Here is an 18012-nt window from a genome sequence, read left to right as displayed (position 1 = left end):
TAGTATCTCTGTGTCTAAAATGAAAGAAGTTAATTACATTCTGAATGCACTGTATGTGGGAAGAGCAAGGCTAAATTGTTCTTGAGCTTTTATATTTGTTCTTGTTCTACTAAGCAGCAATTACTTTTCAAATCTTATCTTTAGACAAGTATAAAATTCTGGCCAAGTAAAGGAAGCCCATTAAAACTTCCAAACCACTTTATTACAGCAAACTAACACACATAATAAGAGAGGGGAGGGAATGTATAACACTTTCCTTCTACTGTACTTAGAGGCAATTTAAATCATCTTTTGCACCTTGCAGACAGGTACTGTGATTTCCCTAAAGGCACTCACTTAAAAAAGATTGCACTACAAGAAAACATTCTGTTTTCATGCATTACTATCACAAGTGTCCTATTGCCAGACTGTGAAGTTTTTTTTCTAAGCTCCGGGAAGCCATTTCCTTGGAACTCAGCACTTACTGTTCAATTGTCTTGAGATATGACTACAACAGAATTTCTATAGTGACTGCAGTCACAAAGGGCTATGACTAAGTGAGTAGAATAAGCATTAGGATCTGATGAACTCCTAAAGTTGAGGCAAGTGATAAATAAAAGACTGAAAATAAAGAGTACCAAAATTATACATCATAGGTGCCGAGAGTAATTTAAATGATATATATTGCACAAATAATTCTCTTCTAGCAGTGAGGGCAAGTAGTCTCAGCTTCTGTCTCACTGCAAGGGGAATAATCAATGTAATTTTAGGGATTAGTTAGAAGCACACTGACATGCTTTTGGGATGTCCTCTGTATTCTATCAAATTAGTACTGCTCATAGAGAGGGAAATAAAAAAGCCTGTGCACCCGTACCATAGCAGTATTTGCTTAAGATAAAATATTCTTAGTAAGAATGATCCAAATCTGATATTTCAATGATAAAAGAACATTGTCAATGGCAGCCATACTGGGGCAACTACAGAAATAAAACACCAAGAATTCTAGTCTATCAAGTTGTGAAGACAGCTTTAGGGATAATATTAACCTCATACTTAAATGGCAAAATCACGGAGGTAAAGCCTGATCTCGATCCCAGAACTGACATGAGTAAGTAGTAAGTCAGGGGGATTTATGAGGGCTAGACTGACACTTAAGAAAAGCTTCTGGAATATGCTAATAGTTCCCATAGCTCATAACAACTGGTAAGTCTCACCTCTCCTCTCTCAGGGTTCCTATGAGCACCTATCGGAGTATATTTCTGAACTAGAGCATCACTACTGCTGTCCCTGACAGCATGAAGGTGTGCTGGAAAGCCCATCCATGCACTGAGCCTTTGAATAGGGAATGAAAGTGGTCTGAGTAGCCAGACTATTGCTCGAAGACATGTCCACAAAGATTTCATCAACACCAACATTTGGCATTCTTTGAGGATTTACAATTGATTACAGAACCTCTATCAGTCATTCCTTAAAGAGTTATTAGTTTTTAGGATATGTGAAAGACCTTGGTATGTGGTTATTTTTCTTCCCTCCTGGGAGGCAGTAAGAAGCAGTATGTAATCCTACTTACAAAGTACTCAGAAAAAAGGAAAAAAAGGTGAATCTGAATCTCATCGAGGCTTTAGACCTAACTTCCAGTCTATAGAATATCCTGGAAAGAGTGGAACAAATTAAACACCGCCACAAGGAAACAATCAGCTAAATCCATTCTTTTAGGACAAATGATTCGGTTTCCTCACCAAGTTGCCTGACAAAAAAAAGAGGGGGCAATAAATATACTTTAACAGTCAGTTCACTGAATACCATGAGTGAACTAACTTGAATTCTAATTTAAACAAAACAATTATGAGAAGGCATTCTTTTTCCTGACATGCAGGAGAATTTTGAATATGATGAGGGTATTAGATATTAACGTATTCTTACTTATTTTGTTAGGTGAGGTAATACCATTGTGATTACACAGGAGAACACTGCTGTTGTTGCTGTTATTATTTGAGATGTATATGAAAATGAAATTTCTAGAATTTGCTTTAAAATAATCCAGCCCCCTGTCCTCCCAAAAAGGTGAGGGATGAGGCTGATAAAACAATTATGAAAAAATGTTGATAGTTACAGAATCTGGGTGTGGGTTCATGGGGGTTCGCTGTACTCCCTACTTTTGTGTATGTTTGAGTTTTTTCATATTAAAAGAGTTTTTAAAGAGAGACAAAGAATTAGTATGGAGAGGGAGAAAAAGAGAAAGAGAGAAACAGACATGGAAATTAAAAAGAAAAAGGTTGGGAAAGTTGCTTTGCTTTATTTATAGCAAACTCAGTGATTCATAAGGAAGATGAATTCCCATTTCAGATAGGAGCTACACTTGTGCAAAGACTTTTACTGCTCTAATATTTTTTATTAGAATATATAATCCATAATAGAATAAAAAAAAAGAAAGCATTTACAGCTTTGTTAGTCAAAGCAAACCAAGCCAACCCCATAGATGAGATAATAAGATTATTTTCATACCCTGGTTTCATAAAAACCCTGCCAAAATGGATCTGTGCGTGAAGATCGATGTCCAGCACCTGCTTGAGATAGTCCTGCAAATATAAAAATAATCACTTTACTTTACACATTCCAATACCAGACTTTCAAAACTTCAAATGAAGATAAAATGAATTTATAAGATTAAAATAAAAAAAATCTTATTTTAGTGAAGTTGACTTGCTTAAGACAAATATCCCTTCATTCCTCAGTCCTTCATTAATTCATTCAATATGTATTTATTGAGCACTTGTTGTATGCTGAGTACCAACCTAGGTACAGGGGATATAGCCTTGAACAAAAGAGACAATGTTCCCGTCCTCATAAAAAGTACATCCTAGTAGCAGTACTTAGATAATAAACCAAATAAGTACATTAACATGTAAAGCATTACTTGATAGGTTATTGTCTCTTTTTTTTCTCACAAAGAATTTTTATTGTATTTTTCCCATTACCATTTAATCTCCTTCTACCCTCTTCTACCTCTCTCTTAAGACAGAATTTTATGCCCGAGAAAGGATGTTAAGGAATATGGCTTAAGAAGTTGTGCCTGGAAGGGAAGTGACTTGTATGCATCCTATACTAATCCGCTTAACGGATTTAAAATAATGTACATTCCTTCAGGAGAGTCCTGGATGTTACCTACAGATGGTCAATTCTAATTAAACCAACACAAATGAAAAACAGGATGGTGCTTTAAACAGAAAGCAAAGGGCGTTTAACTGTCAGCACAACTGCTAATGAAAACAAACCAACCTAAGGTTATGGACAACCCAAAGTTAACTGACAGAACCTGATCTTTGGAAATGCAGGCAACACTGCCCTGCAGCTTGCTCTGCAGACAGAAAGAAAACAAAGCTGCAGTCCTTAAAATTTCTCAACCTCTTGATCAGTTGTTGAATTTCTTGTTCAATAATCCAAGGGTGAGTCTATTTATCTAGTAAAATTTTAAATATTTCACAAGCTATTGGTCACTATATTTTTAAAATTAGTTCCCTTCTCTCCATCTGTACAGCTTCAGCCAACATCTCACCTGGAGTATTGAAGCAGATCTCTCTGCCAGCAGTACTGCCCTCCTCCATCCCCCCCCCCCCCCAGCAGTAAGAGGTATCCCCTGAAAACAATTCTCATCAGGTCACTACATAATTCTTCAAGTTACTTAAAGAACAAGTATAAATGACCCATGGACATGGGGCAACAGGGTGGGGACTGACTGGGAGAGGGGGTGGGGAGGTTGGGGGAGTGGGCAGAGCAGGGGAGAGCAACGGGACAATCGGGACAACTCTAATAGAACAACAATAAAAAAAGAACTTCCTGGTTTCCAGGAAGAAGCCTCATCTTTTAAATACCATCTGTGATTCTTGTATTTTCCAGCTCTCATTCACCAATCATTGCGCTCATCTGGCAATCCTCTGCCCACCCAGTCCCATTCCTCAGTCAATCCATCCATCCATGAATCTCAATCTACCCCCCTCTTTCCCTCCCAGCAACACTATAAAGTTTTCAGTTTTTAAAGCTTTCTTGCCTCCAGTTTTTCAAAATATTCTTCCTTCTGTCTGGAATACTTTTTTGTATCATCCCCTTTCCTCCACCCCACCCTCATCTGAGTGTCAGTCATCTCAGCCTCCCCTCACTTTCTGGGTTGGATGATAGGTTATTGACTTTATTTTTGAGGCTATCTTATTAGATGCAATAAATTTAGAAATGTTCTATTTTCCTGATGGACTGATCAATTTACATATATGGAATGTCCCTCCTAATACCTAATAATCTTTTTTATCCCCCTTTTCTATGATATCAATATAGCCGCATCAACTTTCATTGTAATTTTTCCTTTCAACTAGCTGTGTTCTTAAATTAAAGATGTGTTTGTAAGTATCACACAATTCATTGCTTATTTAAATGCAGAATGCTGAATTACTGCTATATTTGGGTTTAAAACTATCACCCTACTATTTTTTTTCTATTTGTCACTTTTGTTTTTATTTCCTTTTCTTCTTCTTTCATTCCTTCTTTTGGATTTACCAATTTTTTTGTTATTTTAATTTATTTCTCTTCTATTAGCTTGTTAGTTACACAATCTTTTATTGTTATTTTAGAGATTACAATATGTATTTTTGACTTATCGCAGCCTACCATAATTTGGTATTTTTATCACTTCCCAGACAACACAAGAAATTTAAAACATGTTAACTCCACTTATTCCTCTCTGCTTTTTGCACTATAATGTACCACAAATTCTGTATACATTTTAAATATCATATATATCTTTTCTGTATATACTATACGGATGATATATACTCCATATTTGTTTTATATTTAAAACCTCACAAGGCATTATTATTTTATACGATCAGTACTCATTTATGTTTATCTATATATTAACCCTTTCTTTTTTTTCTTTTGTTCTCCAGTCTTTTCTGAATTTCCATGCTTCCATATCTTTCTGCCTAAAAAACTTGCTAGTGTAGGTCTGCTCAGTGTTTGTTTGACTAAAAGTGTTTTTATCTTAATTTTTGAAGGAAACTTTTGTGGATACACAGTTCCACACAGGCAGTTATTTTTCTGTAGCACTTTACAAGTGTTTTCTGAGTTCTATCCTTTCTGTTTAAATCACTTCTGCTAGTTTCATTGTTGGTCATTTGAAGGAAATGTTCCCTTTGTTAAGATTTTCTCTGTCCTTGGCTTTCAGTAGTTTTGGTATAATCCCTTAAGTACGGTTTCTCCGTATTTATCCTACTTGAGATTAGCAGAGCTCCTTGAATTTCTGGCTTGATAGCTTTTGTTGGTTTTGGAAAACTCTGCCAATATCTCATAAATATTGCTTCTGCTTACTCTCCTTTCCTTCTGGGACTCCTATTGCAGATATGTTAGACCTTTCTCCATACCCCATAAGTCTTTTATGTTTCTTTGGTCTGTTTTCTAAAATTTTCATTTAATTGTTATGAGTAGATTCCAGTTTTCTACTGAAATTCTTCACTTTGTCATTTCTTTTTATTAAACATTAATTGCAGTGATTCAAAGTCCATGTTTTTTTAAGGTTTTTCTCTTTTTTCTTTCTTAGTTGTTGGTCATTTTGGCTGGTAATTTAAAAAACTGAAGTCCAAACATTAGATATGGAAAAAAATTGAAGAGGCTCTGGATGATGATACATTCCTCCAGGAAGGGTTTAATTTCTTCTGCCAGTTAGGTAAGGTAAACTAAGATTACCTTGATATAATCAGAGATCCAGGTAATTTGAGGGAGGATTTTAGTCTTTTTGAAAGTTTGCCCCTATTCATAGAGCACAGTCCTCAGGGTTTAACATGAAAGCCTGAGATATTTGCCAAGGCCCTGCCTGCATGGCAGGCTCAGAACCTCTATGACAGTGAAAAATTCTGTTTACTTTATTAATTTATTAGCTACTCTTTTATGCTTGGCTTCTTGGCTCTCTGCACCATTATACCTCCCCTGTCTCCCTGGCTTAGGAATTAGTAGTGGGCTGACCAAGTAGTTAATTTAGTTTTTTCCATGTGATGGCTCTAGGAATGCTTGGTTTGCTTTAACTTCATTTGAAATAATTTTGTTAAGATTGTATTGTGATAGCTCTCATATCAGTGTGTTAAAAAGCTTATCAAAACTGAATTTTTGTGGAGCCATTTTAATATTGAAGATGGAAGAAAATATGCAACATTTTCAGTGTATTATGCTTTATTATTTCAAGAAAGGTAAAAAAGCAACTGAAATGCAAAAAAAAGATGTATGCAGTGTTTGGAGAAGGTGCTGTGACTGGTTGAACAAGTCAAAAGTGGTTTGTGAAGCTTCGTGGCACCATTGACATTTAGTCAGATAATATGATGTTTAGTAACACCCTTGGCCTCCACCCACTAGGAGCCAATAGTGTGTGATAGCTGACATACTCAAAATATCCAAATCAATAAAGTTATTGGTGAGAATGAGAAACGTGCCTTTTATTTTATGGGAAAACCTAAGTGGTCTTTTTGGTCAACCCAGTGCCTTGAAGAAAACCGTGGTGAAGAGTTTCAGTATTAATTCTCCGGTTTATTTTTTTTCTGATATCTTTTCCTTTACCTTTTCCTCTTTAAAAATATTAAAAAATAGGCCCTGGCTGGCGTAGCTCAGTGGATTGAGTGCAGGCTGCGAACCAAAGTGTCGCAGGTTCGATTCCCAGTCAGGGCACATGCCTTGGTTGTAGGCCACGGCCCCCAGCAACCACACATTGATGTTTCTCTCTCTCTCTCTCTTTCTCCCTCCCTTCCCTCTCTGAAAAAATAAATAAATAAAATATTTAAAAAATATATTAAAAATATTTATTTTTAATAGACTTATTTATTTTTAGAGAGAGGGAGGCAGAGAGGGACAGAGAGAGAAATATCAATTGGTTGTCTCTTGTATGCTCCTGACTGGGGACCAAATGCACAACCCAGCATGTGCCCTGACGGAGTTGAACTGGCAACCTTTTGCATTGTGGGATGACACCCAAGCAACTGAGCCACACAGGTTAAGGCTAAAAAATTTTTAATATAGCTTTTATAGTCGTTCTTGGTGGGAGAACTGATCCAAATAAGCCACTCCACAGAGCAAGAGCAGAAATGTGTTCCTGTACTACTCATGTGTTCTCATGCACCCTGTCCTTCAGGCACCCCACACTTAGGTTATACTATAATTCCCTGATAACTGACAGATATCCTTTATTGGAATAGAATCTGAGAAGAGGAACCTTGCACATTATATCTCCAATGAAACCCTAGTGAGTAGCACATGACTTTCATTCATTCACTTGTTAGTTCTACAAATATTTTTGAATATCCATTATGTATCATGAATTCTATATGTGCTAGAGATTTAATGATGAACAAGAGAGACATGGTCACTGACACAAAGATGTTGTGTTATATTTTACTGAGGGAGACAGCTTACAATAAGTAAACCAATAAATAAGATAATTAATATAGTGTGGTACGTGCTATAAAGGAAATGAGAAGGTACTGGGATAGAGAATAATGGGGTGGGGTGGAGAATAAGAAAAGGCCATTTTAAAAGAGGTTGTTAGGATGAGTAGGATTCAGTCATGTGAAGTGTGGAGGAATGAGAATTCCATGCAGAGGGAAGTACATCCAAAGCTTCTAAAGCAGTGAAGAGTGCCTACAACGGAAAAGACAAGGGAAGGTAGTAAATGAGGAGAAAAGCAAAGGGTGAGTCTGGATTGACAGAAAGTGGTCATGTCTGTGGGGTCTTAAAGGTTATGAGACAGTTTGGAAAAGAGATATGCTCATTACATATTTGCTAAATAAATGAAAAGTGTTTTGTTGTTCTTAAAAACATTTTTTAAATTCTTTTTGAACATGAAGGAATGCTTCATATTTCTTCTGACAGAGGGAAAGCTTGTGACAGACATAGCAATTAAGGCTGAGAATCATCATTGTTCATACGTTTTTATCTACCTATAGAAGCAACAAGAATCTCCGATATTCTGAAAGCCAGAGTTAGATAGGAAGAAGAAAAATGAATGAATGAAGAAACAAGGTCTTTTCCTTAACCCAAGTAAGAACGTCAGAAAAACTGTAAAAGACTTTGAAAAGGGCAAAAAGATGACTGGATGTTCAGTGTATCACAACATTCTGGGTTATCTGTGTCTTTTCTTATCTTTGAGCTATTTTACAAAAAATAAGCTGTAGAAAACTGATAGTGAACATGATTATTATCCAAAGAAATGAAAATTAGTTCTGATTATTCACCAGTAGATACAGAATAGTTTTGCATCTATTAGCAAATTTATTTCATCATTCCTGACTATGTTTGTGTTCTCTGAATTTTCCATGAATCGGCTATAACATCTTACTGGTTTTATATGTGTGTGTGTGTGTGTATATATATATATGGGATATATGATTTTATCTTTAAAAATTGTACTTTAATAAATTATGGAGCCCTGGCTGATGTAGCTCAGGGGATTGAGCGTGGGACTGCGAACCAAAGGGTTGCTGGTTTGATTCCCAGTCAGGGCACATACCTGGGTGGTGGACCAGGTTTCCAGTAGAGGGCGTGTGAGAAGCAACCACACATTGATGTTTCTCTCCCTCTTTTTCTCTCTCCCTTACCCTCTCTCTAAAAATAAATAAATAAAATCTAAAAAAAACATTCTGGAGATGCCACTGAGAGGCTCCATTGATTTACCTGGCAGAACCAAGTAAACTTGATTGTCAAAGTACACTTCATGGGTGGCTTAAACCTGGGCACATCTTTCCTTGGTTCCTGGAGTAAATGCCAAGCAGTAATAAAACTTGAACTCTACTAACTTTTGGTTTCTCTAATTTTGCTGCTCTATTGATTTTAGTATTATTTTTATTTCTGTGCATGGTCAGTAAGATGTTCCCACTTGTGGTAACAGTGATTGGAAATATGGTATAAATGGTCTGACCATTTGGTGATTCCCATAAATGTGAGATAAAAATCAATTTTATTACGTAAGAGAAGACAAAGAATCTAGCTTATTAGTTCTTCTTGTTTGTTTTACTGTCATCTTAAGCCAAAATCAATTAAGGAGTGTGTGACGTCTAGGAAGAAAAATAGTTCCATAATTGAGAATGATGTGTGTTCTTGTTTCTGTTTACTCTTGGCCTGCGGTTGAAGTTTTGGAGCTGACACTGTATGTTCTTTATGTGTCTGTGTCTGTGAGACCACCTCGTAGACTGGGCCTTCCTTGGAGTGGGCTGCAGATTCAAGGTAACCCCCACTGAGACCCTCTCCATCTGAATCTAAAGGTGATGGAGTCGTTGGGGAGGGGAAGTGGGGCAACACAAGAGTGCCTCACCACTGCCTCTCTGGTTTCTGCAGGACCTAAGGAGAAGAGCCTGATCTCAGGGCCACAATTAAGTTTGCTTTGCCAAAGGGGGAAAATACAAACACCAAAAGAATTTTATTGTCTCTTAAAGGTACTCTGTTCTGGTTGACTTAGAGAGACAATTAAGTGCTTACATATGTAGAATATTCCTACAATTCTCAGATAATAAGCAAATTTAACTTATTTTAAGTGTGCTATACTGGTGTATCCTTCTTATAATTTTAAGAATCAAAGTTCACATAATTAAGGTAAATCTTTGGGAAATAAGACTAACTATTATTTTGGTTAGTAAGAAAACCCAGACATGTTCTTTCTATTATTTATCAGTGTTAAGTGTAAGTATAATTAGGCAAATATATTTTATTTCACTTGGGTTTGTTTTTCTTAAAGTTATATGGGTTTTCCATCAAATAAGCTAACATTATTCCTGCATTATAATTAAGATTGTGAAAAATGTAAAATTGGGTTCAACAAAATCAAAGATTATTCTGACAAACCTTAAAAATATCTTTTATTATATAATTTGACATCTGTATACATTATAAAGTGATTACTGCTTCAAGTCTAGTTACCACCCATCATGATATAACTGACCCTTCACCCATTTTGCCTATGCCCCAACCTTCTTCCACTTTGGTAACCACCAATCTGTTCTCTGTATCTATGAGTTTATTTTGTTTAGCTTGTTCATTTGCTTTGCTTCTTTTAGATTCCATGTATTAGTGAAATAATGCAGTATTTGTCTTTCTCCAATTTCACTGCCTTGAGTGTAATAATACCCTCAAGGTCCATCCACATTGTTGCCAATGGCAAGATTCCATTCTTTTTTTTCTATCGCTGAGTAGTATTCCAGCATGTGTGCACGTATATAAATACAAATAAATAAATGCACACGCATACCACATCTTCTTTGTCCATTCATCCATCAATGAATGCTTAGGTTTGTTTCCATATCTTGGCTATTGTGAATAATGCTGTGACAAAAATATCTTTTTGAATTAGTTTTTATATTCTTCAGTTAGACACCCAAATGGAAAACTGAGTTGCATTGTAGTTCTTTTTCAAAAATTTTTGAGGAATCTCCATAGTGTTTTCCATAGTGGCTATACCAATTTACATTCCCATCAACAGTGAATAATGGTTCCCTTTTCTCCACATCCTCTCTAGCACTTGTTATTTCTTGTCTTTTGATAATTGCCATTATAACAGGTGTGAGGTGATATCTCATTGTAGTTTTGATTTGCATTTCCCTAATAATTAGTGATACTGAATGTTTTTTCATGTGCTTGCTGACCATCTGTATGCCTTCTTCGGAGGAATGTCTCTTCAAATTCTCTGCCCATTTTAAAGTCGGGTTTTGTTGTTGTTGACTTGTATGAGTTCTTATATATATTTGGATATTAACCCCTTATTGGATATGTGGGGGGTTGTCAATATCTCCTCATGTTCATTAGGTTGCCTTTCACTTAGATGATGGTTTCCTTTGTTGTATAGAAGCTTTTTAGTCTGATGTACTGCCAGTTGTCTATTTCTGCTTCTGCAGCCCTTGTCTTTGAAGAAAGATCCACAAAGACATCACTAAGACTGGTGTCAAAGAGCTCACTGCCTTTGTTTTCTTCTAGGAATTTTATGGTTCCAGGTCTTACATTAAAGTCTTAATCTATTAATTTTTGTATATGGTGTAAAACTGTTCTAGTTTCATTCTTTTGCATGTGGTTGTCTGGTTTTCCAGCCCTATTTATTGAAAGACTGTCCTTTCTCATTGCATGCTGTTGGCTCCTTTGTCATAGGTTATTGTCAACACCTGTGTTGATTTATTTTTGGGATCTCAATTGTTTCATTGATGTGTGTTTGTTTTTATGCCAATATCATACTGCTTTGATTACTATAGCTTTGTAGCATAGTTTTAAGTCAGGATGGTGATACCTCCAGCTTTGGTTTTCTTTCTAAGAACTGCTTTTCCTATTTGGGCTCTTTTGTGGTTCCATACAAATTTAGAATTGTTAGAGTTCTGTTAGAGTTCTGTGAGTTCTGTGAGGTATACCAATTGTTAGAGTTCTGTGAGGAATTTTGATAGGGATTGCATTGAATCCATAGATTGCTTTGGGTATGATAAACTTTTTTGTGAAATATTTTATTTATTTATTTTTAGAGAGAGGGGAAGGGAAGGAAAAGGAGAGGGAGAGAAACATCGATGTGTGGTTGCCTCTTGTGTCCCTCCAGCTGGGGACCTGGCTCACAAACCAGGCATGTGCCCTCACTGGGAATCAAACAGGTGACCCTTTGGTTCACAGGCTTGCACTCAATCACTGAGCCACACCAGCCAGGCTGGGTATGATAAACTTTTAAGTTCAAAAGTAATTATGTTTGTTGTATGTCATCTTAAAAATTACTTAAAATCTTGAACTGATTTTAAATTAGTTAACTAATAAATAATCATCATATATATCTTGAGGATTTCTAAGTAAAACAGAACACTGGATCACTGATTACTAATTATGGTTTTAAGTTAACATACTTTTGTTTTTTAGTTAATATATTCTGCTTTTTAAAAAAATATGCTATAGATAGGCTGTATCTTTGGGTCATGAATGTGTTCTTTCATCTTTGCTATATTAAGAAGGTGCAATAGGAATGTATGTAGCTGTAGAAAGTTGTATTCTGTGTGTTTATGAACCTGCTCATCTGCTAAAATGCTTGCACATGATTTCTCAATGAACTGCATCTCCAGTTTTTGATGTGAAGTAGGAAGTAATTTTCCTTAAACACTATAATAAATATGTGTGATTGTAATTATGTTACAAGCAATAATAACAAAATGTATAATTATGTATGTTCTTCCATTTTCAAGGAAAAATAATATTGCTAAAAAATCCAGTTATCGAAGTATTTGTTCTTAGGATTCTTTATATACTCATAAATTAAAATTTATTAAAGATCCCTAGGCTTTTGTTTATATGGGTTATATCTACTGTATTAGAAAATAAAACTAAGAAATTAAAAAATACTTACTGTGGGTTAATTTATTATAGAAATAGCAATGATGAAGCCATTTTATGTTAACATAAACAACTTATTTTTTATGCATTTTTATACAATTTTGAAAATCTCTTTACTATTTGAGTTAACAGGAGTCAGTTGGATTTTCTTACTTGCTTCTGCAGTCATTCATTCTGATGATGGTGAATGAAACTCACTGTACACTCATGAGATGAGAACAAAAAGGCCATATAAAGTCTTAGTTTTATTATGGAAATAGTTGTAACCCACTTACAGCAGTGATTTTCAACCAGTGTGCCATGGTATACTGGTGTATAACAAGAATTTTAAAAACATGAATACCTGATTATTTAGTTAGGGGCACCGATCACATTTCCCTTAGATTGTCAAGTAAAAAATGACAACAGCCAACACAATGATAGCATCTGGTGTGATGAATAAAAATTATACCCATTTTTCTGTCAGATCAGCAAAAAATATAATTTTTGGTGTGCCACAGAATTTTAGTAATTAGTTTATGTGTGCCATGAAATGAAAAAGGTTGAAAATCACTCACTTACTGGATTTCAGGAACCCTGGTAGGTCTGGGGACCACTTTGTTTTAAAGCAAAGAGCAAGTTTGTTAAAAAAATATAAGAGTATAATAAAGGACAAAACTTTGAGACTGATTTGCCTTGGTTTATAACCAATGTCTGAAATGAAGCTGGGAAATATATCAGAATTATAGTAAGCTCACTAAGGTTTGATGGGCTTATTTCTTTTGTTTACTACTGATTAATGCCTTCCTTTGAACACGAAAGTTTGTTGTTTTTGTGTAATCTACTTTTTTGTATATATTGTTTGCTTTATTTTGCCTTTGATTAAGACGATAAAAAAGCAAAGAACTAATTTTACTCATTTATGAACAGGCCAAGGTTATTTTACAGTCTCGGTACACTGTATATTTATTTTCCAATATTTTTTATTGTTTGAAAGCTAGGTAACCAACTACTATTTCTCAGATACCCATGATCCGATGTTAATTAAATAACCAATTCTTTTTTGACAGCTCTTTCGATTTTTCCTTCTAGAGATCAGACCAAAATTTAGAACAAAAAATAAAATAAATTTCAGACTATCTTTTACACCTGAAATTATCTTTGAAATTTCCTAGAGGGTCTCTAGGAAATCAAAATGATTTGTTCTTTCATCTTATTAAAAAATGTTAGAAATAGATTTGGTTGATATGTTACCATTTTAAGAGTTTCATGGGAGGAGAATTGCTGTCATATATGAGAAGAGAGGCTGACCTAAGGTTAGGATTTGTATAGGTAAAATGTTATTAATAAAACTGCTTCAGAAATGATATGCTTTATGGGAAATGCCTAGAGATTTGACAATGCCCTTGCTGTCCATTATGTATTTACCCTCAGGGAAAACACTGATAAAAACTTTTATGAGATAGGTAGATACTGTATCACAACAGAAAATTTTACTTATCTTCTATTCTAATATTATGGATTACAGCAACAACAACAAAAAAAGATGTACAGGCATTCAGTATCTGTCATTCATGGAAAGTTTTTGTTTTATTCTGATGCTTGCATATAGCTCCGCTACGAGCTACAGTGAATAGTTTGTATCTGCAAAAAAGGCAGATTCAGAGCACTAGGGAGAAGGGCTGTTATAGGTATTTTAAAATATGGGCATTTCGAAGAATAGTCTCTTGGTACAGGCTTCTGAGGTGACGTAGTTTAGGTAAATTTTATTTGGTGCCAGTGGACTGAGCCAGGAATCCCAGGACTCTTTAGAGTGGAAGCAGGTGGGTTCATGAAAGCAGACTACTAACCTAACATCTAGTAGAACAAGAATGACACAGGGCTGAATGAAACGATAAGGAAAATTTTATTGTATTTATTTGTTTGGAGTATGATTGATTAGTTTTAATATTGTAATGCTGTATAACTCTAAATTTGCAAAACAAACTTGAGAAGGCCTACATGGTTAATTAACACTCTTGCCGTCAACTAATCAGGGAAGCCTATGAGACTAGTCTTTTTTGTGATCAGTAATAATCTTTGTGATTATTTGGATCATATGAGGTAAGGGAGACACTCAGGAAAAATTAAGAAGCTCTTAAGTAGGCAGTCTGAGTGTTATTTTTCTTGGTTATCTGCACCATTCATTGTTAGGGAGCTATTTTATAATTCTGCAGGTTGTATAGTAATAAATATAATTCTTTAGTTTTCAGGGCAAAAAGCAGATCCTGTTTTCCTGAAACTTTCAGTGTTTTATAAAAATCAAAACTCTTTGAAAAGTCTATGTGGAGCAGGGTGGGGTACAGGTGGGGAGAGATTCTGAGAGAAGCAGCTGTGAAAGGGTCGTTTTTCTCTGGCTGAGAAGAAGATAGAGGTCTGTGGGTTCCAAAAGCATCAGGGGCCCTTTGGTAAAGAAAACCAGTGTGTATTACTGTATTGGCTCTGTTTACCTGTGAGCAAACCACTAGGATGAATGACATCTTTTGTTAGTTACACGCTTGTTGCCTCTTCAGAAGTACTAGAAAAGACCGACACTAGGTCTGACAGATAGGTATTGTCCCATAATTAACTTCATTAGTAACTAAGATAATTTATATGTGACACAGTCCCTGGGAATAACAAATTTAATGTTTAAGTACTCGACTTCAGGATTGCTCTTGTGGCACCATAGGCAGTTTGATGATAATAAAAACAGACATTTGCCAATAATTTCTTATAGATCTGCTGCAATGCAGACTTCAGCCCTTAGCCTTTGTAATCTCAGGGGGTCCGCAGCAATCCGCTTTACCTAAAACTAAAAACTTCTAGGGGACTTGAGGGAAGACTAACCCAGCAAACTGTCTGCGATAAGGAGACTTCCTACCTACACTTTAATAGTTTTACTCTTGGGTGTAATTTGAGATGGTAGTCTTGGATTGAGATTCTTTTTCTTCTATGGTTTCAGCATCTGAAATGCTATCCTTAAATATTCTAAAACTAAAGCTGTGAATGGAAGGCAGGCATTCTCTGTGCAGGTTACTGAATTCTGACATTTGTTCCCAGAGCTGATAGAGTTCACTGTGCAAAGAGCCAGGTTATCGGCAGTTTTATAGCTAGTGAATGCAGACACCAATAACACTCATATCTATATAAGATCTAGTTAAAGAAAAATCAAACTCCTGAAAAATATGAATTTTAGTAAAAGCTGTTATAAAAATCATTTCAAAATTTTCAGTTCAATCATTAATGAGATAAAAGAAACATGGAAAGGGATTATAGGATGGTAAAATATTTTGTAATCTGAAATGTTATTGTACGAGAACAAAGTTGGTTATTATAATAAAGAATATTTCACTTGCATCACATTATTCAATGGACCCAATAAACATCATGAACCAACACATTTCAATAAGATATATAAACTTAATGATGCTGAGATACTCAAATTGTAATTTTATAGGACTAAGCATATATCATATGCAAATATACTGTCTTATAAAAGCCTGTATGCTTATATCTATGTTTGTATTTTATATTCATTATTATTATGATTATTATTATTTGTCATAAGGGGCAAAGGACTACCTAATCTTTCCATTCTTCTCTGTGAGGAACTAAGGATTCTTTACCAGGTTTACAGTATGTGGTGGGGGAGGTCATCTTTAATTTAAATTTAAGTAGAAGGAAGGATCTTGGAACTTTAACTTAGCAGTAAATATTACATATAAAAGAAGTCCTAATGTACAGTGGACAAAAAGCCAGACATCTCCAGGGGGAGATAAAAACCATTATGTGCTGTGGGATTTTCTGTGCTGCTCCGGTGCTTACTTCTTTCTGATCTATATTGCAACCCTTTTAGAATGCCCAGAAATTTCTGAAGCCTCATGGATTTTAGCTTTGTGGGAGTCTGGTTATGTACCAGATATTTACCAGATCACATACAGCTAGTAAACTGTATGCAAGGATATTACAGTGGATAAATTTCCACCAGACCCATTTTTCATACCTTTTCCCCCATGGATACACCCCCTGATGTGATGATGACATCAGCACGACTGATACCCTCATTCAAGGCATTGAGTAAGTCATCTGGGCTGGAAAAAAATAAAGATGAATATATTAACATACGAGGAAAATATTTCAGACATAATGCCTACTTAAAACTAAACTACATTTTTCATTGAGTAGGCATTAACCTGAGTGCAGCTGCATATTCTGTGTGAAGTGGGAATCAAAAGGGTCTCTGCCTAACGACAGCGTAACTTTACTGTGGAGAACAAACTGTGAGTACGGAAGGTAGTGGCTACTGGTACTTTCACAGGCACCATCCCCCACCCCCACTGTTTAACAAGGCAACATATTAGATGAAAACATGAGGTGTTTGTAGGCTTTCTAACCATCCCCGATTGCCTAGAAATATCCCAAATTTTATATTGAAAGTCACATGTCCTAGGAAATCCCAGGCAAACCAGGACAGTTGTTTACCCTACTGTTGGAGAGATCACATAAGACTCTTGATGGGCAGGCAATATGACTTAATAGGTTTTGAAAAATGGGCTGGATTTTTATAGATGGAAAGGAATGGGGAAGATGATCAGCCTGTGGTGAAGCCCATGGAGCTCCTACATCAGTGGGGAAAATGAATTATGTAGAATGAAGGACTTGAGTTGAAATGACTGGGGTAATCTTACAACAAGATTTTGCAGGGCCCTCAAGCTCAATAATTCGGACTTCATCTAATGGGAAAAGGGTGCAGGGGTTCACTAAAAATAAGAGGAGCCAGTAGGTATTTCCTGGGGGAAAGAAGGATAGAAAAAAAGGGCAAGGAAAGCAGAGACCATATGAAACATGCTGAGAGGATAAAAGGACAGGAAGATTATGAGGGACTGAAATAGGCAGATTCCTGATAGTCGACTAATAAGACAAGTGCACTAGCCCCTTCGGTTGCACAGGTCAAAGGCCTGGGATGAAAAGGTGGAGTGAAATCAAGGGTCTTTTCATTCGGATGTTAGAGGGATGCAAACGCCTAACTTCAGATTAAATCAAGTGAGAAAAAAATAAAATGCCAGGTGTTGGGGCTTATGGAGGGACAGGAAGGCAGTAGCTGAAAAAGAATGTTTAGTTACTATCTTTAATCCATACAGCAGCTGGGCAATGTGCACTGCACCTGCATTGTCCTTCAAGTGGTGGAATACAGAAAAGAAGTCTTTTGAGGAATATTTGTCCAGACTACACCTTTGTTTTCTGAAAACTTCTTACTCTGTGGGGACATTTAACATATACATCTAAAAAGGGAGCAATCCTAGTTTCTGATTTTTTTTTTTAGTTCTTGCTTTTAGTCCCTTTTGAGGCCTATTTTTGCTCTTGGGTTCCATGAGATAAAACTACATCTTTCCATAAATCCCTTCTTAGTTTAAGCTAGCTTCAGTAGGCTTTTGTTAACTTGGTATTAAATATCTCAATGAGATAGCACATGTTTTCTCAAATCTTTCATGGTAATGAAGTTTGTTCAAGCAGAAGGAAGAAGAGCAGCAGAAGAAAAAAATTGTAACTAGGACATCACTTAATTTTTTACAAAGGGGTGACACAGGTAAAGAGAGGAGCCTGAGATTTACCCAAGAGGCTACACTTCACAGGCTCTACAAGAGATAAGCAAGTTGGGAGGTGACA

At 35.8% G+C, this 18012-nt stretch overlaps 1 protein-coding gene across 6 annotated transcripts in view; it reads right to left on the bottom strand.

Annotated features, from left to right (window-relative positions):
* The window catches only part of GPHN (gephyrin), a 456579-nt gene that overhangs the window by 16819 nt on the left and 421748 nt on the right, over positions 1 to 18012 (bottom strand). For all 6 annotated transcript variants that reach the window (XM_036011094.1, XM_036011095.1, XM_036011096.1 and 3 more), the window contains 2 exons: positions 16349 to 16436; positions 2485 to 2558 (listed from right to left, as the gene is read on the bottom strand). In XM_036011094.1, coding sequence (XP_035866987.1) covers positions 2485 to 2558; positions 16349 to 16436 — 162 coding nt within the window. The remainder of the gene's footprint in view (positions 1 to 2484; positions 2559 to 16348; positions 16437 to 18012) is intronic.

This window comes from Phyllostomus discolor, chromosome 1, assembly GCF_004126475.2.
Source record: "Phyllostomus discolor isolate MPI-MPIP mPhyDis1 chromosome 1, mPhyDis1.pri.v3, whole genome shotgun sequence".
Taxonomy (NCBI): domain Eukaryota; kingdom Metazoa; phylum Chordata; class Mammalia; order Chiroptera; family Phyllostomidae; genus Phyllostomus; species Phyllostomus discolor.
This window is presented reverse-complemented; position numbering and strand designations above follow the sequence as displayed.